Here is a 25,641-nt window from a genome sequence, read left to right as displayed (position 1 = left end):
TCAGGGGCCAAACGGAGTAGGATTCTTCTGCCGGCCGCGGGATTTGAACCGGCAACCTTCCAGTCACAGGCGCAGATCCTGAGCCACACAGCCACCGCTCCGCCGCGGGTACCGCCTCCGGAAAACGTACCGCGGTACACGTGCATGTACCGTATTACATACCGCGGTATGCCGCAAAGTATTTTGCATGTTTAGATATGGAGACTCTCTCACAGTTTGATTTCATGATTAGTAAAGAATATTGGGTTGTATATAATATAAAAGTAATGAAAATGTTGTTTTGTTGTTTTATTGGAACCAAAGAACTAGAAATAACACTGAACAGTGTAACAGAACAATTTAACAACATGAAGATTTTTGTCAATCATTAAACGATCAAATCTTTTTTCCACAAACTTCAACTAATCCTCAATGCTTTCTTAAAACATTGCTGTTCTACATTGACTTAAACAGTTTAAGACAATCTTACTTCCAAAAAAGGAAAAAAATCAAAGCATGTCTAATGGTAACGGAATTAAAGACATGATCAAGACTAGACTTCCTTCCCGACTAGAGTTACAGTAGAATCAGAAAAACTAGAAAAAAACAGCACAAACATGTTCAATGGGTCATTGGGAATGCCCGTATCGATGAGTCAAGGTCGTTCTGGACCAATCAGATGCGATCATTTCCGCAATTTCCGAAACACGTCATATTTCTACACTTACTAGCCAATGATATGAGGGAAATACCTTTAGTATGACCTTTTTTACTCAGCCTTATACAGTAAACGAAATTTTTATCGCAGTCGTTTTTTCTTTGAGTCGAATTAGATTTTATGAATGTAAACAGTAGAATGTCTTAGTTCAAATCGGAAAAAATAGCACAGCTGACGGAAATTACAGGAAATTGCCGAGCGTACCGGTACGGTCTAAAACGTACCGCGTGACTAAAGAACCGCGCACCTCTACTTTTAAGCACTGTTGTGTGCAAAAGTCCTTTTTTCCTTATTGATGCATTCTTTATAATTACATTTCTCTTGCTAAGACAACTGTGTAACAATCATACAACAGGATGCTTCTCAATTCAGCAATGCACTGAAACATGGGCCAGGGCACGCACAGACAGGACTTGGGTGATCTCCTTAGAATAAGGTATCAAATTGTCTGGAGTGCAAGATCGTCACACACAGCCTCTCTCAAAACGATCTGGCGCATTGGGACTCTAATTACACCGCTACATAATGTCAAATTGCAGAAGTGGTTGTTTTTATGAAGTTGTTTCAAATGATCAAGAATCCATATCAGAATTTTTTTATTCTACTTTAGCATCCCCGTGTGGCTGTTTTCAGTAAAGCAGCATTCATGAACAGCATGTTTAAATGTATACTGTACATCTCAGTAAAATGTAATACATGTGCAGGAATGTTTTTGCTCTACCGATTTGTGTTTTTTTGAAGCAATGATGGTCATGTCTAATGGGGCACAGCAGCCTGTACTGGGAACAAACTTTCAGAGTTTGGATATGCAATAAAGATGGCAAGTAAAAAAACTGTTTATTACAAAAATGCTATGTTTAGATCAATGTTGGCTACAAACATCTAGTTATAGTAAGAATTACATGATGGCAGAAAACTTAAATATTGTGTGACACAAAACAGATTGAGATTAAAACAGATGAGAAACATGTTACAATGAAAGGCGTGAGGAATCACGGGTGATATTTCTGTGATCTCACTAAAACGCATTAATCCGATCCCTTGTTGTTGGTAAGTGGGGAAATTGTTTTCAAGGTTTTAAAATAGCCAGGACAAACCATCATAGGAAATTCTTTACAGATTTGCAGAACCGTCACTACAGAGCCCTTTACTTTACGTTTAACTCATCATTGCTTGGAAAATTAAAGTTCTGATATTGTTATACTAACATGCCTTGCTGTCTGTCAATGTCACCACATCAACCACAAAAGGCTTGAGAGGAAATTAACAAAATGACACAGGATATAAAGTGACGATTACCCGTTTGCCAACAGCTCATCACCGAGAAGCCATGCTGATGTTGCTTAAGGCGTGATATTCGCAGTGCCCACTTCAGATCTCTCTATTTGCTACTGCTGACTGAGGCGGTTACAGAAATAACCCGCTTCTGAAAACATCAGCCTCAGATGCCACGATGATCTGGTTAGATAAAATCACACCCAGACACAGAAATTGGCTATCGTGGTAATGAAGCCTCCAGTAAATACAACACTTGGGTTTTGTACCTCTGAGTCATGGAGAAGCAGACAACATGCAGTGCAGTGCAAACTGAGAATAAACCTGCTGTCTCAGCATATGGTAGAGGTGCAAGCCATAAGAACGGTCTCCTTGCACTACGCTGTCAATACAATCATGTCGTCGAAGGTCTGATTCTATGCTTTAGCTCCCTTTTTGACCATGGACGCAGAGCATTCGCACTGCATTGCGTGCAGCAGATAAAGTACGCAAAGAGAACATGAATCGTGATGAGCATTGAGCCATCACGTCCAAGCAAGGCATAATCTCAAGATCGTTCAGGTGGGTAGCTGCGTCAGCATGCGCAGGCTGCAAAGGAACAAGTAAGAGGATTATTCCACGCTGAAAGGAGAAAAAAGAAAATAACGCTTTGGCTGTGGAGCTTTTTTCGGGTGTGAGAAAGACAGGGTAGACAGCAAAGACCTTCACTCTCCCAGCATTTGTTCTCCTATGCTATTTGATCTTTGCTGTCTACCCTGTCTTTCTCACACCCGAAGAAGGCTCCACAGCCGAATTCTGTTTGTGTCTCCTTTCAGCATGGAATAACCCTCTTACTTCTTCCTTCACAATCTCCCCAATCTGTTTCAGATCTCCACTTAGCTGATGTACTGGGACAGACCACAGGATTCAGTCTCACTTCTGGAAGGACCTTCTCAAGCAGTGCCACAGCCCTTCCAGGAAGTATTTTTATTCACTTAAATGGATTAACAGAGGAAAACAAACTGGGGGAAAATCACAGGAATTTGGCTTAAGCAGTCATTTCATTTACAGGGCACTGGGCTGTTTTGTACAGTACACTGCCTTGGAACCCTCCCCCCCCTTGCCATGAAGTTCCATTTAAAGGAATGAACCGTGAAGGGCACACTTTCTAAAAGCAAATAGTTTTAAAACTTGAGCACTCATGCTGAACACTTTTATGGGCGAACAGTTAAATGGCCTCACAAACTGCAAAGAAAACTGAAAACAAATGTGGATATACAGTATTTTATTTCAAGTGCTTTCTGTATGTAATATAAGCATATAACCTGTTATATTTTCTTTATATTATTTGGGTTGGCTTAGACGTTCAATAGAGATATGTTCATTTAATTTAAAACATGCAGAAGAGAGCCTTCCCTTAGGCACAAAACCACAAAGCATTATGGAGTTCAGGTGGGTAGCTGCATCAGCATGCATAGGCTGCAAAGGAACAAGTAATAGGTTTATTCCATGCTGAAAAAAAGAAGAAAGAAAACAAGTTTCGACCGTGGAGCCTTCTTCAGCCGTGACACCTGAAGAAGGCTCCACGGCCGAAACGTTGCGTTTTCTTTCTTCTTTTTTTCAGCATGGAATAAACCTATTACTTGTTCTACAAAGCATTATGTTCATTTAGTTGTGATCTCATGTACAACAGTCTGAAGGAATTTCCCTTCCCTTTCAGTCCCACAACTTCCTGTTGCTCTGTGACTAAAATAATGCATGATGTTCACCAGCAGTGTAACACTGCTCTATATCAGGTCATATGAAGTACGAGGGGCTGAGTGGAAAGCACATGACTCAGGGAGACTTGGAGCCTGTGATCAGAGACTAGATCACAGACTCAGCCGCAGGCCATAACTCGCTCTGGTTTCAAACAGTAAATTGATAGACAAGTGTGCTGCACCAGCACCCAGGAGGAGAGGAGGTCAGCTCGGCAAAGTTAAGGCTTATCCCCAGCTCGGATTGGCTGCGCAAGTCTTACTTGGTCCCACAAAGATCACAGCACGTTCTCTCCTAAGCTCTGGGAACATGGCAAGGTCACAACAGCTTTCTGAACAAGGCGAAACCCTTGACAAACAGAACAGTGCAAAAAGCCATTTGAAGATTAACATCATAACATAAATACACTAGACAAGAAGAAAATATGAACAGCTTGTTCTTAGCAAGAACAATGTCAACACAACAATGTCAGTGAACTGAACAGCTTGCTATGCTTAAAATGAACATATCGGTTTTGTGGAGCATGCAGTACCAGTCATTTGCTCCTTATTTTAAGCTGCTGTCTTGTGTGGGACACACACTAGTAGACTTGCAAGCTGCCCCAAGACTTACCAGACACTGGAACAGGAGGCTTTTTATCCCTTCAGTGAACACAGGCTGCTTTACTTTTTATACTCCCATTTTTAAAGTTAAGAGGAGATCTCCAATACAACTGTGGCAGAAAATCTGAGCTTTAGGCTCACAGAGAGTATGGTTGCAACAATGTTATCAGGGGACTGCCTTGGAAACCTGGCCTCCTTTGCTGCTGTGCTACTGAGGGACAAAGGGAAATGAACACTTTAAAGAAAAGGAACAAGTAATAGGTTTATTTGTTACAAGTAATAGGTTTATACTTGTTCCTTTGCAGCCTACGCATGCTGACACAGCTACCCACCTGAACTTTAAAGAACGTGCATTTTGAAACTCCAAGTACAATGCACAACAGTATTTCTCAGCTTAAGGAAACCAAGCAAAAACGGATACATTGTCCAAACTGATCAATTGCAATACATAACTGTACTTTTTTCCCCACATGAAGTCAGATGCGCACAGATCAGAGTAAAAAAATAAACTTTTATTGTTACACTCGATAATAGACAAGTTATCAAAATGATTGTTTCAGGAGAAAAGACTGCATAAATACTCACACGGGGGGAGAGAGCTAATAGCCTATTGGAGGAGCATGGCTCATCGTGCATTTTATGTCCCTTTTAATACAGGAGTTTTTCATCATTTTCTGTTGTCCTTCTAACATGGAGCATTTTTCCCTTCTAATTCACAACGCCGCCAGAAACAACTTCTAAAAAGACTTCAAAGCAGAGCTGGGGGGGGGAAATCGGCACACAGCACCTTTCTGACTCTGCGTCTGTGCATTAACCAGGACACCGGCTTAAATGACAAATTAAAAATGAAAGAGTCGACATAATGGCATCAGGCCACCCTCATTTTTGGTGTGGAGGGCATGAAGCACAGACCATTGTAACAGAAAGCAATCCCGTGATTAAACGCAGACTCTTGGTCGACAGCTGTGCAGCGCGGCAGGTCTTGAGAGAGGCAGGGAAGCGGTGTGCTCCAGACCGCCTCTCGGCTCCCCAGCTGTGTGCCACTCAGACAGTCAGAATGAGCCCTTTCAGCTCCACGACTCCCTCCAGACAGCACGTACAGTACTCACCCCTGCTCTCAGCATGCCTGGCGCCCAGCTGTGCTGTCTGAGCACGGCCCGGCAGTCCGGTCTGTGCCCCGTTTTCCTGGGCCCTCTCCTTGTAGCAGGCAGCTGGCTTTCCCTGATTAACCCCGCTCGGAAAATGGGCAGCCAACAATGACTCCTTTCCCCTACAGGAAAGTGAGGATGCTTGAAATTTCTGAAACTTCACCGACGATTCTTTAATGTCAATAGGTTTTATGTTGTTCTTACAAAGTTATCTTAAGTTGTCTAAAAAAATAAAATCAATAAACCTCAATAACCTCAGGTTATGCGACTCATTCATTTTCTAACCGCTTCATCCCATTCTAAATAACTGCTTTATACAGAACTTCTCAAAGCCAAATATCTCGCAAAAAACAAACCTCAGCTTTAGTACAGTGATGTACAAAAGAAAGCCATAAAAAATACCCATCATTCTATTTTGTCTCTGCTTTACAAAATACAGGGCTGTAGGAGTGGAAGCAACAGGTGTACGTACAGCACACTAACAGACACACACTCACACCAGGGCCAGTTATCCCAGAAGCCAATAAACCTACCAACGTGTCTTTGGACTGTGGGAGGAAACCCACGAGAACACGAGGAGAACATATGAACTCCACACAGACAGCACTGCAGGAAGTGAACCCAGGGCCCCAGTGCTGGGAGGCAGCAATGCCAACAGCCGCGTCACCGTGACGGCGGCCATAAAACACGCTTAAAACACGGTTTCAACACGGCGCGCGTCTGAAACCAGGGAGGTATAACCAGCTGGCTTCACTAATGCATGCCCTGCATTAAGAAGTATTTACACCGTCGAATGTAAGCGATAAGATTTTCATATTCCGTTCTAAATTTCACAGTGGAGCTCGGGCTAAAACTGCTGAAACCATGCCAGCTTTGGACCTCGCTAAAATACTGTACGAACACCACTATCCTAAACACTTTGCCCTCCTATAACACCTCTAGGAGCTTCAGGGAAGAGAGAGCCCATCGATTGTGGTCTTTAACAACCTATATCTTATTGTGTTAAATATATCAGATAGAGTGAAATCCGTATTAACCCTGATGATCAAGCTCTGCTGCAGACAGCCCACTACTTGCCTGCTCCCGTCGAGTCCGTAGGCCCTAGTGTAGAGCCGGCAAGAAATGCTTTTGTTAATGTTGTTCCTGGTGTGCCAGGATCCTCAAAGGCAGACAGTAAAAATACATCTACATGGGCTAGGCCACAAACGGGAAGGGTTTGGCACCCTGAGCCAGAAATGCTCACTAGTTGAGCAGAACCTTCTTTTTCCCTTTTATGCATTTGATATGAACAAATAAGCTGACAATGAATTTAGCTTAAAAAAAAGGAGCAGAGATTCAGAGGGGAATCTAGCTGCATGTGGTGCTATTCCTCTTACAAATCAAAGCACATCTGATTCAATTTCAACTGCACAAACTGTTAGGCAATGGAGCATGAAGCAAGAGTGCTGTGCAAGATGATGCCACACGTATTTCAGGACGAGAGAGGTAATAGCCTCGTTCTGCGTGCCTGGCATATCGCTGCTCCTGGGCGCGGGGTCGAAAGCCAAGAGGACATGAGGACCAGCCCAGAGAACCCAATTTGTGAGCAGCAGCTTGCTAGCAGGCTTTTTTGGCATGGCTCAATTTCCACCAAACTTTCTACTGAAGTCACTTACCTTAACACTGATGGAGCTTATGGCTTCGGCACTTAACAGTGAAAACCTCCCCCTTCACCTTATCAGTTGATCTTTGAGCTGAAGTAAACTCCCCCCCATGTGCTGAAGATAATAAAGCAGTTGCATCAAGCTACGTGTTTAATTTTTTTAAGTTTTCTTCTGCTACTTGCATGTGAAACACAGCACTTGTCCGAGTTAAACATTACATGGCAGCTGTTCCCCCACTACTGAGATCTATTTAAAAGTGTATAACTAGCGATGTACACAGGTGATAATATAGAAGATTACCAGGGTCTCTCTCATGCAAATCAGGAAGAGAAGAATAATCTGGTTCTTCACAACTATCCCAACTGGGGATCTTGCATCTCCACTGGAGTCCATTTTCTATCAATTAACTGGTGTGTCTAATGTCTCTTCCAGTTGGTTCTACAGCCAAGTTCCTTTCAAAAGCTAATTTTAAAACAATAAGAGCCTATTTTAGGATTTTTTTTTTGTCCTTATAAGGTCAAATGGGATTTGTACAGTAATTTCTAACACTGTACCAAATTTGTACTTTTTTTGTACTTTCAGAAAACTACTCATTCGGGTGCATTTCTAAAATGTTGTCGTCTAAGCCGTAGCCATTCACAAGTATTAATCATAAACTGAGCATCTATTAAGAGCTGATTAGTCAGAAATGATGGCATGAAGTAGGCTATTTTTTTGCCACATTTACTGTTTTGTTTTTCCAATCTGTTAAATAAAGCAAATAAATAGTAACTGTGCCTTAAAATTTGCAGAAAGATTTCAAGTTCACGTTTGTTTGCTGTAGAGGTTGCGTTAACATCTTTTCACTTAGAAAAACAACAAAACATGTAATTTGCCAGGGGTGCCCCCCAAAAAACTTTTGCATACAACTGTATATATCACTTCCTGAATGATGTCTCACCTGATTGCTCCGCCCCGGCAACCCGACACAGGGACTGTCTGCTCCCAGAATCCACTCCTGCTCTCTCTTCTCAGAGATCCTTGACTTCTCTCGCTGCCTCTCTCCGCTACTTAAAGCAATCATTACAAAATCAAAAATATCTCGCCCCGTTCACAGACTTCAGGAACTTTACTAGTCCCAAGAAGTTCACTGAATAAGAAGCAATACGAATTGCAGTTCTATAACCACTTATGACCAAATGGTCTCTCTTTCCAGGGCTGCAGAGACTACAGCCGTATTTTCCAACCCTCTCAATCACACTAGATTTGGATTTCATACCAACTGGTAGCTGAGCTGGTCAGCACAGATGCAAAATGATGCCTTTAAGTGACAGATATTGCATGTTCAGACATTTTTTGACCTGTTCATCTTTCAAGCCTTGCTTTTAAAACCTCAACTTCAAGTATATTTTTCCAACCACCATTAGAAAACTTTATGCTATCTCTCCTCAATTCATGATGAGCTTGCTCCCTTATTTCTAAGCGCACAGCCCATACTAGTTGATCAGTTCACAATGAAGAGACAGGTGGGAATGACAATGTATCAGACACTCCCACGGTGAATCCTGGTCAATTTAAGAGCTGAAAGCAATTTTAAAATCTTGACTTAGACAAACTGAAATTAGCTTGTATTAAAGAACTCAGCTGGAACAACCAGAATATGGGTTGGAAAACTAATGGTATTTAGTAAGAAAGAAACTGTTTCTTACAAGAAACTATTTCAATTAAATACATTTTAATACTAGCCTGCAGAAAGGAATCAAATGAGAAAGCAGTAGAGGTTTACATGTAACCAGATATAATGGGAAGAGAAAGCTGATTGTCCAACCTATATAGGAAGACAGCTAACGAATGAAAGAGCATAAATAAGTGGTCCCTCAATTCCAAACTGAGGTGGCCTAATATTTTGTACCCTGATCATACAGCATATAAATGCCCTTTATAAAATATCAACAGAATTCACACTTTCTCTCTCAACTGGGTTCTTAACGTTGGCTCGTATTATTCAAGATGGAAACTCACTCTGCCTACTCTGTCTGGCCTTTGCAGTTCTGTCAGTGTACTGTTCTCGAATGGCTGCCAGTATCTTCTGCGCAGACACTGACAACGACCCCTCGGGCAGGGTTCTGAGCTCCATCTCGACACAGCTCCTTCTCAAGGTCTGCACAAGTGGGATGAGATTCACTGGATTAGCACCAAGACTCAGGGAAGGGCTTCAAAACAGAGCATTGGCATCATATCCCTCTAGCTAAGTGTACAGAGCAGAAGTGCTTGAAATGCCATAAGCCCTCCAGAAAAGCTGCTGCACAATCTAAAGAAGAATGGGGTAGAAACATTGTGAGCTTATATTTTTCTTTAAGCAAACACAAAACATAGGAGAGCTCATCTTATAAAAGTCAACTATGGCTACATAAGCAGATAACTCAACAAAAACACCACACAACTCGGTTTCATTAAGCTATCATTTACCCAGTAATATAGAGAATTACTTTAAGGGGAAAACTGTTTAGAGCCATCACCTCCCCAGAACAACAACAGTGCACAAATGAGAGCACAAAAAGTGAACAGATATGACATCTGGGTGACCAAAAGGTAGAGGCAGCAGGTGGGAAAACTCAGATACTGACCTCTCATTTGAGAGGAACCAGTGAAACCACAGCACGACTTATAAGGCCTGTGACTCACAAGAACACAAACCAAGCCAATGCAGTATGCAGCTATGTCACCCTGCAACTCACAATTGGAAACCCACTAAAGATAAGCAGGTGTGAGCCTGGCCAGTACCTTGATGGGAGACCTCCTGGGAAAGCTAAAGTTGCTGCTGGGAGAGGCATGGGATCAGTAAGGAGAGCTCACTCTGAAGCCTGTGTGGGTCCTAATGGTCCAGTATAGTGACGGGGACACTATACCATTAAAAAAAAAAAAAAGAAGTCGTCCTTTGGATGAGATGTAAAACCAAGGTCCTGAATCTACGTGGTCATTCAAAATCCCAGGGTGTTTCTCAAAAACAGTAGGGGTCTTTACCAATCATGGCCCCCTAATACTCCTTATCTATGAATTGGCTTCATCACTCGATTCTCCTCGCCACTTATAGCTGTACATTTTGGCTGCCATCACATCATCCAGGTGGGGGCTACAGATTCATGGTGGTGCAGGGGAGTCCCTTTAAAGCACTTTAAGTGGAATGCCCAGAAAAGTGCTATACAAGTGTAAGGATTATTTATTAAACAGAATTATTTTAAAATGTATGAATGGAGTGGAGTGTCCAGAAAAGTTCTACATAAGTAGAAGGAATCATTCCTCTGCATAACCTGCACAGGGAGGACATGGGTCCCTTTAAAGAGGTAATTTTCCTTTTATATTCCATTTTGCTCCAGGATGAGCCAAACCAAATTTATGTAATGGAGCTAGCAGCACATGGCCTGTCCTCGCTTCAGGTTTTTACCAGCCTGAATAACAGCTCGCTATTTAAATGAATTAACAACCATTAGTGTTTTGCTAAACCCCCGTTTTGACAATAACCATCTATTAACAGCTCACAGTTACAACACAATGACCATGCAGGCTTTCAGAGTGAAACATGCTGGGCAAAACCACCTTTCCACACTTTCAGTAACAGTACCTGGCACGTTTTTAGCGGAGGAGTGATGGGACTCTCTTCGCCAACACACGTTCGCGTCTGTGAGCAACAGTAGCAAAGCCTAAAGGTCACCGTGAGAGCATCTAGTGGACTAGAGCTCAACTTGCACACTGCATGACTGCCACTGGCAGCTGAGACACCGGGGAACCGAAACATGTTTTACCTTAGTACTCCTATTTCAGTATGCCAAGTATGGCTTCTTATCAGGTGGTGTTTCACCATCGTGCAGCAGCTGATATTTTGATACTTAGTTTAAATCATTCTTTGAATCAATCTTCAGATCCGTTTTATTCTCGATACCTCCGATCAAACACCAGGAATGTTTTTAAATTTGAATCTAATACACGAATTGTGTAGGACTATTTACCGGGGGGGAAAAAAATTCAAAATACATCGATACAGCTTCTTAACAACAAAGCATTTTGTCTCCTTGAACAAGAAACCAGACATTTAATGGAAAAAAACCCAAGTCTCTACAGAACCCTAAAAGTTAAATAGACAATCTTTATGAAATTCATCAGAGTATTTCATACAATTTTTGTCTGTGCGAACAAAGGTGAATGTCTTAAATCAAACTAAGTTTGAAAGAATGAAAAACTGCAAGTATTCTTCATAAACCAGGATGCACCTAACAGAAAGTGGCTGCAGATGATCCTCATCTATTCTGAGCACTAATGCTGAGCAACCATAAGCACAGATGTCCATACTATATTACATAAAGGACAAAGTCATGGCCAATCCATTGCCGACTGTACTTTCATCTTTTTGGAGCACCTAAATCTTGAAGACAATTCCCCTGATGCCCTCAAAGTGCTCTGAAAGCGTTTGTTAGATTACCTCCCGATTCTCCCAGGCCTGGCTGACAGGACTGGGCAGCTCTCTCATCTGTGGGTGCGCAGCCAGACCTGGCCGGTATCATGTGCACTGGTACATATTCATATTCTTCACCCAGGCCCTGCAAAGGCTCATGGTGTCAACAGGAATAAAAGGCAGTGAGCCCATGTCCCTGATCTGGCGCATCCTTGGGCCGAGTTGTTCACAAACGGAACCGATCCAAGCAGCTGATCGAGTATGCCTCTGCCCGGAAACGTTACGAAGAGCACCACATGTGAGAACCATGACCAACTCAGGCTTAAAACCAGGCCCATGGACGGGGGAGGTCATGTCATCAGGTCTGCTGCACTGTCTCCTGTATAAAGACTTCCTTCTGGGCACAAACACACCCTCAGGAGGGTGGGTGCTGCCACACTGTTGTTTCAGTCTCCTTGGGCACCAGCCACGGCCTTGACCTTATTCTCCAGCTCTTTGACGATGCTCTTCAGCAAATCCTCGTCCTGAAAGAAGTAAACGTAGAGGTCCCTTTCCAAACGCTGCAGCTTCCTGCGCTCCAGGAGGGTCTTCTTGGCCTTCACATCGCTACTGATCTCCTGCATGAGCTGATTGAGCGTGTTCAGCTGCGACTCCAGCTGCAGAAGAGATTCGCCCAGCTCCTGCAGAGAAGAAGGGGCACACAGGAAACCATAAGCACTCTGAAGATGGATACAGCCAGACAAAAGGTTTGAAACCCCTTTGCTGTCAACGCAATGTTTATAACCTTTGTAACAAATGTTTTTCCATTCAGATAAAAACATCAATAATGGCACAGCATACTGAAAACCTGCAGATTTTAAAAATCATGTATAAATGGTACTTAGTGCATGTTAAATGGAGTCACAACATGAACCACAGAGAAGAAGAGCTCATCAGATTAACGTGATGAACAACAGTACAGTACTTGTAAAACTCCACTCCTAAAGCACTGGTAAGATGACCATAACTGGCAGGGTTTTTTCCCCCACATTCAAAATAAAGGAATTAGTAATTCTCTAGAAAAAAATTAAAACCTCTTTTTAATAAGGATATCTTTATTAGGAACCTTATTAACATTTATTCATTGCACATCTTTATTAAGATATTTCTCTTTATACAGGACTTGTTCAATTCCTGTAAACACAAATGTTATGTTAAGGTTATACTCTGGCAATCACTGAAATAAAAAAATGAAGGGCCAAGATAAGTAAGAAAATGTCTAAAACAAAGCATGCTGGACTTGTCATTAATGGTAAATTATCTACCAATTCTCCTGAGCTGCATAGCACTAAAAAGCAGAGGTTAGATTCTCGCAAACCTTTTTCTGAATTCAAAACATTCAAAGCAACATATAGCAATGACAAAACTACAGAAAGCAAAAATCGCACCCTAAATGACAAGTCTAAAACTTCCTGCAGCAATGTGCAAGAGGAAAGGCAAACTCTAAAACTCCTTCTTCTGAGAAAACTACCTAGTGACTGGTTCTCTCCACGTGGATTAAAGAAAAACACAAACAGCCAATAAAACCAGATTGGAGAATTTATATTTTAGGCACATCTTTGAAAACTTACTTTCTTCAACGGCTTAGTAAACAAATTCAGATCAAAAGAACTGTTCACAATTGTACGGAGGTTACATTCTAAGCACATGTATACAAGTGCAGTAGGTTCAGCAAGCAGTGTAACATTAAGAAAGTGCCACTTTTTCTAAGCAAAGGCGTAAAAAGAAAAATCCAACATTTATAGCAGATTTTTCCCAGGATAGAATTAGAATTTTTAATTACAGTAAATGTACTGAATTGTTTAACTTTCAGATGTAATAACTTCAGAACTTCAAAGACTGCTCACACAAAGGTTTTAAACTAGAAACAATACCACCAATATACTAAAGGCAAAAACAACACTAAAAACCATTATAATTGCATGTCAGAAGAAAAAATAGATAGAACAAGCAAAAAGATATCCATTTCTTAAACTAGTCCACAGCTCCGAAATCCAGACCAAAATAAACTCCGAACAATCTACCCACCCAATCACACAATTACACCTAATGGCACTGCTGGAATTTGTAATTAGCAAACAGGATTAAGTTTTCATTTAATTCAGGTCCTATAATCTAAAACCTAAATGCTGACAGTGGAACATGTCCTCTCACAAATCAATGTTAAACAGCTCAGTACACTCATTCATCCTCAAAGATCCCATTTCGGGGTACATAATGAACACTGTTTCAAACTTGAGTTAGAAATGAGATGTCAATGACCTTGCAAAAGAATTTACCCTGACTTCAAAGTCTGTATTTTGTCTCATGAGCAAGCAGTCATGATACCAAAAAAAGTATACTTCATATTTAGAACCTACACATTCTCCAAAATACTGATGGTTTGCAAATAAGCTTGATCTGCAGAGAAACATTTTCAAATATTCAATGAAGATCCTTAATTGTGTTAGTGTTCAAACCTTTTGCTACACAAACTATAAACCAGGTCAAGTTCAGAAGAAAAGTTTGAAAGATCACAAAAATAGAGAAATGATCTCATCTCTGTGAAATCAAAAGGACTTAACCTTATATAAGTGAATGTATTTCTCTGCAGACATTGAGGAACACTTATGAGGAACTAACAGTTCTTCAGTTAGACCCTGAACCTCAAGCTACAGCTTAGAGTGAAAGCACATAAGCACATTCAACAAATAAAGGGGTAAAACATTACAGATCAGAAAAAGGCTACTTATACCTGTGGGTAGAGTGAGGTCTATAATTAAAAAGTAGAATAGGTTTCATACTTCTTAGATCAAGCCAACCTCTCAGACTGAGCAGTCAGTTAAACAGGAGACTGGTCAGGAAAGCCACTGTGAAGCCAACAGTGTTTGAAAGATCTGTAAAGTTCTGAAATATTTTGTGAACAAACCAGACATTTGTTTGACATTTCAGGTATACATCACTAAGGAGCTATATTGTGCCTGCATCAGACAACACTTTACAGTCAGCTCAATCGGAGCTTTCAAGCATGATTACAGTAGCATCAAATTACAGGGATCCCACTCATGAAAATGAATGGTCCAATGCACAGGCAAATCCTAGAGAGAAAACTGCATTGAGAGGATCAATAATCTCAAACTGGACAGAACACTCACATTGCAGTAGGACAATGACCTGATTAACAAGGCCAAAGCCACACTGAAGCGGTCTAACATGACTCTCTAATGTTTTCCCTTGAGTGACGCAAGTCCTGACTTCAATCCAACAGAAAGGCATGACAACTGCAGCACATGCACTGCCCCAAGAGGCTGCTAGGAACCGTCGCCAAGGGAGAAAGGACAAAAACAATCCCGTCACTCCGCTCAAAGCTGGCTAAACATCCTACAGATGGAGTTCAGTTTGACCATTAGAGTTCGGAATCGAGTTCAATTGTGATACAACCAGCAATTTTATCATCTTGCAACTCAAAACCGGCAACCAACTGAAGCTCAGCAGGTGTGAGCCTGGCCAGCACCTGGATGGGAGACTTCCTGGGAAAGATAAGGTTCCTGCTGGGACCTGCTGGAGGTGCTAGTGATGGGGACACTATACCGTACAAAAGACGCTGTTCTTTGGACAAGATGTAAAACTGGGCTCCTGACTCCCCATGGTCATTAAAGATCCCGAGGCAGGGATGTTACCCTAGCGTCCTGTCTAAATATCCCCCTGGCCATTACCAATCGCGGACTCCTAATAATCTCTGGTCTCCTCCCCCCCCCGATAGCTGACGTGTGGCGAGTGCACTGGTGCACAATGGCTACCGTGGCATCATCCAGGTGGAGCTGCACACGGGTGGTGGTGGAGGGGAGTCCCCATGACCTGTAAAGCTCTTTGAGTGGAGTGTCCAGAAAAGTGGTAAATAACTGTAAGGAATTAATTGAAAATTACGGTATACATTACTTTTAATCCATCTAAATATGATATGATTGATAAGAAAACTTTTGCAAGTGTAAACAAGGCAAAATAATTATGAGGTTTACTCTTGAACTAATGCCTTTCTAATTCATATACAATTATTTTACCTGTAGGCATCTTTACAGTAAGTAAATGTAATTTTAGGATAAAAAAGTGCAAAAATCAACAGAGGAGCTAACTTTAGGATACATAATCTCAGCTATCTGCAATCATTTAAGCAAAGAAAGACCTATAGGAAAGACAGGAAAGTGCTCTGTAATTAAGACCCAGGTCCTTTGAAGCAGCAAACACTCAAGCTGGTTATATAACTCAAGCTTCAGTGATACCAAGGATATTGTGACAAAAAGAAAACTTCTGGGAGTAAATTGAATAAATTCCTGGAATACATTTTAGCCATTTTAATCTTATTTAGCCTTCACACAGCAACTGCGTAAAAGATTCCTCTTCTGCTGTTTAGATTGCTACCTCATGTTAAACATCTCATCAAAACAGGAAACATGAAATGAAGAATCTGATGAGTTGCACAATGCTAATTGTAAAGAGTTCTGCACGTTGGTGCAGGGAGGACATATATACTCTCACTGACACAATGGAAAATGTTTTCAGAAGGTGTCAAAACTGTTAGTCAAATTGGTACACACAAGCTTACAAACATTTCCCAAGAAAGCAATGAAGTAATGAGACTTCTTATAAACATTACTGTTTGCAGAAAACAGAATGTTCAAGGATTCAATGCTGCTCATACAGAACAAGATGAATGCAATGGCTGAAAAGACAGTATACCAAAATGAAGTCTTAAGCTTGGCTAAAGAAAAACCTAAAAAAATAATTCAACTTTCAGAATCGCCAGTATTCTATGTAATGAGTGTTTTCCAATTCACTATCACAGCCCGATCCCTCCCCCAAAATGATTCAAAGTTATTGTAGCAAAGGGATTTGCAACCAAATACAGTACTTGTACATTCTGAAGTCTACTAAGGAGATGTGTCCAAATACTCATGGTCACTTGAAATCCAACAGAATCCAACACAAAGTATTTACAATTAAACTTTCTGCATGGAATTACACAAAATAAAACAGGTTATATTGTACATACATGCATTAATCTCACGAGCATGAAAACACTGTTCATCTGCAAAGCAATAATAAGTAGCAAGATATTATTTTTAATCGTTTTAGAGGGCACAGTATATTGCAGCTCCTACCATAAAGCTAGAAGAGGTGCGTATTGATAGGTGCCGACAGCTCTCATCAGATTCATTTGATTCAGGTAACCTGCTCAGAGCCGTTATCACTACGGACCTCAGGTTTTCACGGCTCTGACAGGTTACCTGAATGCAATCACGTGCAAGTGAAAAAACATGCAGGCTAAATGTGTGGCGCAATACATGTGGCACTGAAATGTGTCCCCGCATCCCCAGACCGTGGTTAATAAACAATGCCTGACAATACCTCAGCCTTGTTATTTGAGAAGCGTCAGAAGCCCACGTACCTGTGAACGGGTGAAGTGATCCTGTGGTGCAGCACGTACCTGTGGAGTAAGCACCAGCTGCTTTAGCCCACAGTAGTTTGTGCTGCGGAGCAGCTCGCAGTCGGCCTCCGCGCCGGCCAGGCAGCGCCGCTGCTCCTCCGTGGCTCCCTCGACGGCCTCCCTGGCGGCGCGCAGCTCCTGCCGCAGGGCCTGGGCCGCCTGCTCCAGGCCCCCGTACGTCCTGATCGGCTGCTCCTGCCCCGCCGCCCCCTCCAGGACCTGGTACAACCTGCCGGCACGCAACACGGTCACTCGGCGCGGGAGCACCTGTACTTGTTCCGTTGCTGGCTACACACGCCGACGCAGCCGACGAGAACAGTGAGGTGTTCAATAAGGTGGATTACTGATCCTGCCTTTTAGGGTCGGAATCCAAACCCCCCGGAGGCAGCTGAAGCGCAGCGCAGCAGAGGGGAGACGAAGGAGTGAGCCTCACCTGGAGCACGCCGTGTCCCTGGAGTCGATGACGTTGCGGGGCCTGGCGCCGGCGGACAGGGCGGGCTGGGAGAAGACCTCCAGGCGCCGCCCCAGCTCCTGCCCGCTGCCCTGCAGCCGCCGGGTCAGGTCGCCCAGCTGCCGGTCGAGCTGCCTGCCCCTCCGCAGCTCCAGCTCGCAGGCCAGCTGCAGCAGCTCGAAGGAGGCCTTCTGGCGCAGCAGGTGGCGGCACACCTCGTCCTGCCTGGAGGTGTAGTAGTCCTGCCGGGCGATCTGCAGGTCCAAGTCCCCCCTGACCACCGGCATGTAGAGGAGCTGGGCGCTGGCGCGCAGGGCCGCGGGAATCCGCTCGCGCAGCAGGGCCCTCGCCTGGGCCCGCACGCCCTCCAGCTCCTGCCAGAGCCCGGCCGCACGCACCTGCAGAACCGAGGCCGAGCCGCTCGGCTGGGCAGAGACGGAGAGAGGGCGCGTCACCGAGGCGTGGGAAAACTCACCTGCCCTCTGCAACCTATACTTCTTCTTGTTCTGCTATTTTAGTGGCGTGTTTTATACTGTAACACTTGTCTATCTTTGGTACTTTTGGTACATCACATGAGGACAAAGTGTTGAAAACTACAAGTTTCCTAACAACTGCTATCTAATACAGACTAATAAAATAGTGCTCTGCACAGTTTATACAATGATATTCATGCAGCAATGAGCAGTCAACATGCTGAAGAAGGCCACTAACCTTTGCCTTGGAGGTAGAGTGCAGGTTGTCTCTGATCCACTGCAGTCCAGCCCTGGTGCTCTCCTCTTTGGCACTCGCTTGGATCAGCCGATGTTGGGCCATGATATGAGTGCACTGCAACTTGGCCATCTCCTTCCTGCGCCCCTGCTGGACCTGGTTATCCTCCCCTCTCTCCGAGCTCCCGCTCAGGTCCAGCAGCTGGAAGTTCTCCTCGTTGGAGCTCTCCACCAGGTCCGAGATGCCCCGGAAGAACTGCTTCTGCGTGTACAGGGCCAGAGCCTTGGTGTTGAGCTCCTCCTGGTGCAGGTAAGGCCCGAGGGCCAGCTGGGAGAGGAAGACGGGCGGCCCGCTCGGAGGCGCGCCCGCCTCCCGTTCGGGCCCGGCGGAGAAGAAGGCCGTCAGCTGCCTCGCCTCTTCCACGAGCAGCTGCAGCTCGCGGTTCATCTTGGCGTTCTCCGCCCCCAGGGACTCGAGGGTCTCCTTGAGCGCCGCGGACGCCTCCTCCCGCTGGGCGCCGAGCCGGTAAGCGGCCCCCGCCGCGCCGGCCGCCATGACTTGCAGCTGGCCGCGCCGCTGCAGCTTCAGCCTCTTCTCCCGGCGCAGCGCCTGCAGCTCCTCCTCCAGCTGGGCCGGGTCCAGGTCCCGCAGCGAGGCCGGGCCCCCCTCGGGCTCGGCGCCCCGGCACGTCTTCAGCACCTTCGCCAGCGCCGCCTCGTCCAGGATGGCCTGGCCCGACGCCTCGAGGGCCGCGAAGGCCCCCACCTCCTCCGCGCTCAGGACGTTGCGTTTGCGCGCGTGAGCACAGAACCAGCGCAGGAACTGCTTGTGCTCGGGGGTCTCAAAGAGCCAGTCAAAATCCTCCCCCTTCAGCCTGGACACCTTGGGGTAATTTAGTTTCTTCAGGTTCTCCACAAACTGGCTCCCACCATTCATCCTGCCGCTGTCCTGCGCTGGCGAGCGCCCGGCGAGTTCAGGTTTCACAGTGGGATTCCCAAGAGCACGCTGAGGGCTAGCACTTTCTCCCCCCGCCCAGTAACAGCCCCACAAGCGTATCAACTCTAAGACCGGAGAACATAAACACGTCACAAGTGAACCTGTGTAACGAAATAATTAAAAAGGTTATGCCTTGAAATCCTCTTCTGCAAACTTTTGAATAAGATGAGGGGGGTGTAAAGGCGGAAGAGCAAAAACGTGGTGGGGAAAGGGCAGCAGCAGGCGCGACACTAAACTGGCGAGATGAAAGAGCACTGGGACGGTCTAACACATTGGACGCATCCAGCCGACTGGACCTGTTCGAGTGGGGAGCCCTGTCGGCACGCGGGCTGCAAAGGAACACGGGTCGATTCCATGCTGAGCAGGAACAAAAGTACAATGTTTTGGTTGTAGAGCTCTCCTCTCAGAAGGAGGGAGAGAAAGGGGGCAGGTGTATGAAGCGTCTTCCTATTTTTCCTCAATATTTTCCTTATTTTTGGAATGAATTTCTACTGGGTACTCACAATCACACATCACAGCTTCGAGAACTCTGTAGCAAGGAATGCACCACATAAGCTACCTACTTCTGTGTCCTTCCATGAATCTCATCTTGGACAACGACATTATTGTTCTTCATACTGCGGCGAATTCCAGTGATTTCATTGTTCACAAGCAGCTATAGCCTAAGATGTCACCCACCCACTGAGCAATCACAGCCAACATAGAGGAAAATGACATATAAGATAACCCGAAACCCACATTAAAGGGTAGAAAAAGACATTAAGGTCGTTGCAAAAACACACCATCCCTTTAAAAACGTACGATTAAAGCAAACGTTGTTCCCGCGAAAAAGAAGGTTACAAATTAGGAGGGGCAAAAAATAAACTCTGATCCATTTCGGCGGTTAATATCAGAGCTAGCTACACTGCTGAGGGAGAGCTCAGGAAAAGCGATTTCGGCGCTGCCCTGGCAGAAGGCTTTTCCCAGCTCATCCCTCTGGCTCGGATTCCCGCCTGCATTGGCGGCGCGGAAAAACAAACTTCCCGGCTCAGAGCCAAGAGACCAGCCCGGTCCCTCAGTACTCCTAACCCGCACCCACCGCTAGCATTTCCTGTGCTCATTTACGACACGAAAATAACTTTATGCTGCCGATAAGAACTGAGTCTCCCTGAAAAATAAGTAACATATTAGTGACAACACAAGACAGACAGATAACCTAGGCCAGCGGATTAAACCTACATACCCGTTACTGGAAACAGTTTGTCAGTCAGCAAAATGAATTTGCCCTACTCGGTCTCAGACACACAGAGATGTTATATCGAGCTTCTCACCTTTAAAAAAAAAAAAACGTTGGTAAACTGCTGTCTTCTTGAGTCGAGAACTATAACTGCCTAGCCGGTTTCAAACTGACCGCGACATCTTGCGCGTCCAAGGTTTCAAACCTCGGAGATCACCATCGACATCTCGGAGACTATACCCAGGTCCTCTGGTTCTTACACAGCGCCACCAGCCGGGGCGGAGGCTACATGCGCCGCTTCGTGGATCTGTTTCTTACCTGTTCTTCCGACTGCGCCTCATTTTCACATATCCACAACGTAGCCCGGAAAACAACGCTTTACTAACTACAAATCCATGAAAAGCTGCCACCAGCGCTATCTTCAATTACTGTGATATTTTGCAGTAGCAGGCGGTGGTGGCGACCAGGGTAACCGGGTCTGAAAACATGTTGGATGGGCTAATGTATACAATGTGGAATATTGCTCACCCGAACCCAACCAGCGCTCATAATGGGAAAAAAAACACACCCACCCAACTAAAAATAAGGCGTATCACAATAAACATGAGCCCATCTCTCATGCCAGCACGGGTTGCAGCTCCAAAAGCCGGGAGCACAGCAAATATATTTGCTCAATCTGCCGGAGCAATGTATGTGAAGGCCCGCCTGTCACCATTGTCTTCCCCGGTTTTTCTGCCTCTCTTCGCCGTTCATTGTGACAGTTAAATCCCTCCATCTGGTAAGGAGTCATTTCTCTGAGAACAAAAAATCACTATTGAGCCTTCTCGTACTGCAGCTTCTCGTCAATGGGTCTGTCCATCCCTGTAATGTCATTTTGTAGCCTCCGACTCATTTTTCACGACTCAGTAATGTGAGGTGAGTGTACTGTGAGCGCAGTATGGGCTGCCGTCGCATCATCCAGCTGGGACTATACCTGTGAAGTACTTGGAGTGGATTTCCAGAAAAGCGCTATATAAGCTATATAAGTGTAAGGCATTATTATTAATAATAATAATAATTATTATTATTATTAATAATAATAATAATAATGAAGAATTTGCTATGTACTGTCGCTGAGAATCAATAACATTAAGTTTCTACCCTAGTAACAGTATGGGTGAAGTTATCGTGCCATATCAGCGTTTGATTGTGTGCCTTCTGTGTAGAGTTTGTGTGTTCTCCGCAGGTTCGTGTGTTTTTTTTCTCCAGCCAGGTGTTCGCACAGTTCAAAGACAGGTTGTTTAGGAGAACCGGAGTCTCTCCCCTCCCGTGTAAGCGTGCGTGAATGTGGACGCGCCCTGAAGCTGTTTTGCCCGGCAGCCGGAGCGCTCCGCTCAGCATGTAGTCTCTCCTGGTTGTACCTGGTCTGTCCCTGCCTGGTTAGGCTCAGGCTAAACCACGAAGGATGGGAGGGAGGATAGGAGCTGCAGTACCTACAGAAGAAGAACGTAAATTAGGATATTTCCATGATTTAACCGTCACCGGTATACTGTTGTTGTTGTTGTTGTTGTTGTTGTTGTTGTTGTTTTTTTGGGGGGAGATAAACGATCAAGATCAAGTTATTGCAGTGGTTGTACTGTGTAGTCCAAGGGTTACAGAGAGCACAACTGGAAATGTTTTTTTTTATTCTTATTATTATTATGTGAATAATCCAGACGTTATCTGACCCCCGTCTAACTGCTTCCGACGTTTGGTCTACGCGCAAAGCCGCCCACGCCAGCAGGGACACGAAGTGCGCTCCAGGCCATGCCGGCGCTCGCAGCTCGGCCTCACCAGCGCCCCGCTGTCACATGGCCCTTCCTCGTCACGTGGGCGGGAGTTCCGCATCGCTTTGCGGTGCGTCGGGAAACACCAGCCTGAAAGAAGATGGGGCTCGGAAGCAGAGTTAGTCGGCTAAATCTGGATTAAGCTCCAGCCAAAGCTTGTAGCTGAAGGAGAAATCGGACGACCCGTTGGCATGATACGTTAGGTGAGTTACAGCCTTGTTGACCGTCTTTTTTTTTGTGTGCGTTATTAGCTGGGCCAGGGCGCAGGGGGACCCGAGCCGTGAGCGAGCGTGCCCCCCACATGTTATGTCAAGACCTCTCCACCTGCCTGAGCCCTCACCTGCTCGGTTTTCGAAGCCCGTGTACCCCGAAACGCGCGGAAGGTCTGTTTTGTCACTGGCCGGCTGCTCTTGCCCTGTGCCCGATCTGGTCACGCGTGGAGCAGGACAGCGATCCCAGGATGCTGCGACGCCACCCCCCCAAAGTAACAGTTTTCTGCTCACATGCTGAACCCGTGTCAACTTATCGATCGTCGTTCCTGTCATCCGATACGATCCGACTAATCTCATGTGTCTTCCAAAAGGCACAATGCCAACAGTGGTTGGGTCAAAGGGTCAGATCACAAATGAAAGACATAATTCTGGTAAACACGTAAGCTAGCAAAGAAAGTCACGCATTTTCGACGGTAGACCATTGTGAATGGAATGGCTTGTGAACCTCACCGTTCTTCTGAGTGTCTTGTCATTGTGATCGGCTTTCTTCTTCGATGTCCCCGTTAATGAGAAAACGAAGTTATCTTTAAACTGTTTTAAACGTCATCTCTTCATCCGATCTATGCACTAACGCTCTGACGTTATTGTCATTCATTTAGCAGAATAAGTAAATAGTAGTTTAATAGTGACATAACAAATCTACCATACTCGTTCTGTAAAATTTCTTTATGTCCACAGTGGTTTTAGTATACCCTGCTTTGCAGTATTGGTTGTTTTTTTGCTTTTAAAAGTCAGTTTTAAGTACTGAACAGAGAAGGTTAGAAATCCCCATTACACCTGTACCAGAAGATGGTTTTCAGGATTTCTGTCATTTAATTTGTTTCAAGGTGGCACCTAAAACAGTGGGTCTGTCCATCCCTGTAATGTCATTTTGTAGCATCCGCACCTGTGTCACTGTGTCACAATTAGTTGTTTACAAGGGTACGAGAAAGCAACAGTCGTCAGCCCAAATTGAAATGCAGATTTTTTGCCAATCTGTGAGAAGATAATGGTCACAAAAGAAATTCATTTTGGAAGCTGAACTTTGTGATAAGTACTGTATGGTCGCCATGTTGTCGCAAACCCCTGGCCTCTTGGGAAGCATGAATTGGGACTTAAACTGGCCCTTCCTGATCACTAGTCACTGTACTGACTAATATAATGTGATGTACCAGTGAACAAGTATAGGTTGTGCAGCAGACAATTCACTGCAACATGACATCACGGCGGCCGTACAGTACTTTCACAAAGTTCACGATTTTGTGCTGAATTGGAAATTTGTAAAATCTTGTGTTGTAAAAGTTCCCTTTTAAAAGCAGAGTGTTTCTCTCTCGCGGAGTATGGGAGAGCAGCCTCATGGCACAGTGAAGATGTGGGGGCAGGGGCAGGGGGGCGCCAGCCAGCTGGTCCTGTTCAGATGTTTTACAGGGCTACGGGCTGGAACTTTCCGGCGGCTCTCGAAGCGTCCTTCAGGCATGGACCGAGTCTAGAGCCTCGAACCTTTTTTTTTCCCCGTCTGCTTTAACCTTTATTCTGAGGCGTCAGAGCTGGGGCTGCGCTCATCACCAGAAAAGATGCAGACTTTCGTCACTTTCACGCAGCAGAGAGAGACAGGAGCGAGGAACCGTGAAAAATAATGCGCTGCTGTAGAATGTGGGCAAGTTCACGGCTGACAGGAGTCCATTCGTCTCGTGTAGCTCGTTTGGTTTTTAGTAGTTAATTGAACTGAGAATCTCGCCCAGCTGTTCCTTGAAAGGAGCAACTGTATCAGCCAGGACTGCACTGTCCGGATACTTCCGGTCTCTCACAGCTCTCTTATTTTAGAAGCTTCTCTTTACCTGCCAGTAGAAATTTAAAGTTGCAGGCAATTTGCAAAGGAATCGAATCTTTACTGAGCTGCGGAGTTTATTTCTTATTCATTATGGCAGCACCAGACAAAGCCGTTGAACAGCTGTTGAAATCTATAAGGCCTGTGAATTAGAGTTGAAGTTTGGTGTAGGACTTGAACCGATTCAGGATCGCGGGGGAGCCAGAGCAAGGGCAGTGTTTGCAGTATTGGTGCAACAGGTGCAAGGCAGGGATGTTGGTTTGTTAATTTTATCATCCTGAAAGAAAGACGTACTCTTACACTGATCAGATGCAGGGCGCATTTAGCAGTGTGACCTTAAATGTCTGTTCTTTTGTGCTTTGTCTCTGGGTCTCAGTCTCAGTGATGAAATATTAAAGAGCATAAATTATGCATTTCTTTATTAGAGGATGTTTATTTTACAGAGAGGCTGGATTCAAGTCACGTGAGAAAGCCCACAGTTAAAACAACTACATGAATTGTTCCTCTTTGCTGGCAAAGTGAACTTATCAGTACTCGTTGTTGAAGCATGAGCAACAGTTACATTAAGCAACATTTACTTCAATGGTTTTAAGTTTCATTCCGAAACATGTAGAAACAAAAGCTTTTTGGAAACCCTTCCTCAGACCCAGTTGTCATAAGTTTGACAAATGTGCAGCTCTGTAGGCTTCCTTTGGGGAGAAGGAGAGTGCTCTCTCAGGCTCATCACTCAGTGTGGCTGTGCAGTTAGGAAGAGCTTTGCCTCTTGGCTATGGGTTTCCTCTTAATAGGTAACGAACCAAGTCTGAGCTTCTCCCTTCTCTCATTTGTCTTGCTGTCACAGTACCAGAGCAGGACTCTGCTACCTCGTGCATTCCTGTCGAAGGCTAATCGTTCCCTCTTGCCCCCTTGTGCAGCGGTGACAGTAAAGAATGCCTGTTTTCTCCTGCTGGCAGCGACACCGAGATGGATATTCATCTTCCAGAAGGGGTTGTAGCCTGCCTGCCTCCAGCGGGGAGATAGGAATTCTGTAACCACGTGGTTGGAACTGACAAGAGAACTCGGGATCATGTCAGAGACTCATTCCAGCTGTGGTATCCAGACACGCAATTCCTTGTACCAGGAAGGGTTCTGATAAAGAGTGCTTTCATATTTATGTATGTGTATCAGGCTGTGACATTCCAGTGAGAATTAAGAAGAGCTTGAGAACATTACAAACAAGAAGAGCCCATCTTGCCCGTTTGTTAGTTAGCGAATAATAATTGATGCGAGGATTTCACCCAGACAGGTCTCTTCCTTGAGAGAAGGAGTGGCTAAATGAGATCCTTAGTTTAAAGCATCCCCCTCCCGTCCTC

General features: G+C 44.7%; 3 protein-coding genes across 8 annotated transcripts in view; 1 reads left to right on the top strand and 2 right to left on the bottom strand.

Annotated features, from left to right (window-relative positions):
* poln (polymerase (DNA directed) nu) overlaps positions 1 to 11,008 on the bottom strand; it is a 148,495-nt gene extending 137,487 nt beyond the window's left edge. Inside the window, exons 1-3 of the mRNA XM_088638186.1 lie at positions 9,104 to 11,008; positions 8,043 to 8,148; positions 5,421 to 5,581 (exon numbers count right to left, since the gene is read on the bottom strand). Coding sequence (XP_088494312.1) covers positions 5,421 to 5,581; positions 8,043 to 8,148; positions 9,104 to 9,218 — 382 coding nt within the window. The 5' untranslated portion in view covers positions 9,219 to 11,008. The remainder of the gene's footprint in view (positions 1 to 5,420; positions 5,582 to 8,042; positions 8,149 to 9,103) is intronic.
* Positions 11,009 to 11,205: 197 nt separating this feature from the next.
* Positions 11,206 to 22,303, bottom strand: haus3 (HAUS augmin-like complex, subunit 3). 6 transcript variants are annotated; one of them, XM_088638162.1, is made up of 6 exons: positions 22,218 to 22,303; positions 20,724 to 21,877; positions 18,197 to 19,254; positions 17,468 to 17,910; positions 16,996 to 17,263; positions 11,206 to 12,211 (listed from the first exon to the last, which is right to left on the bottom strand). In XM_088638162.1, exons 3-6 carry the CDS (start codon positions 19,127 to 19,129, stop codon positions 11,978 to 11,980), a joined length of 1,878 nt encoding a protein of 625 aa, XP_088494288.1. In that variant the 5' UTR covers positions 19,130 to 19,254; positions 20,724 to 21,877; positions 22,218 to 22,303; the 3' UTR covers positions 11,206 to 11,977. The 6 variants fall into 6 exon arrangements, with proteins under 6 accessions (XP_088494288.1, XP_088494276.1, XP_088494282.1 ...); XM_088638150.1 differs by lacking the exons at positions 20,724 to 21,877; positions 22,218 to 22,303 and adding an exon at positions 20,412 to 20,713 and having other exon boundaries at positions 18,197 to 19,290; XM_088638156.1 differs by lacking the exons at positions 20,724 to 21,877; positions 22,218 to 22,303 and adding an exon at positions 20,412 to 20,713.
* Positions 22,280 to 25,641, top strand: part of LOC148678741 (PRELI domain-containing protein 1, mitochondrial-like) — a 31,796-nt gene continuing 28,434 nt past the window's right edge. The window contains exon 1 of the mRNA XM_088638180.1: positions 22,280 to 22,413. The gene's annotated coding sequence lies outside the window, so the exon portion shown is untranslated. The remainder of the gene's footprint in view (positions 22,414 to 25,641) is intronic.

This window comes from Lepisosteus platostomus, chromosome 1, assembly GCF_059453375.1.
Source record: "Lepisosteus platostomus isolate fLepPlt1 chromosome 1, fLepPlt1.hap1, whole genome shotgun sequence".
In the NCBI taxonomy this organism is placed as follows: Eukaryota; Metazoa; Chordata; class Actinopteri; order Semionotiformes; family Lepisosteidae; genus Lepisosteus; species Lepisosteus platostomus.
The sequence above is the reverse complement of the archived record's forward strand: the minus strand, read 5'-3'. Positions and strand labels throughout refer to the sequence as shown.

What these genes read in the sequence shown, in the direction of transcription:
- haus3 (XM_088638162.1), bottom strand. Translation starts at nt 19,129, where the DNA reads ATGAATGGTGGGAGCCAGTTTGTGGAGAACCTGAAGAAACTAAATTAC. An exon ending in ACTCTACCTCCAAGGCAAAG is followed by an intron (nt 17,911 to 18,196) that starts GTTAGTGGCCTT and finishes GTCTCTGCCCAG; the next exon opens with CCGAGCGGCTCGGCCTCGGT. An exon ending in ATCACTTCACCCGTTCACAG is followed by an intron (nt 12,212 to 16,995) that starts GTACGTGGGCTT and finishes TCTTCTCTGCAG; the next exon opens with GAGCTGGGCGAATCTCTTCT.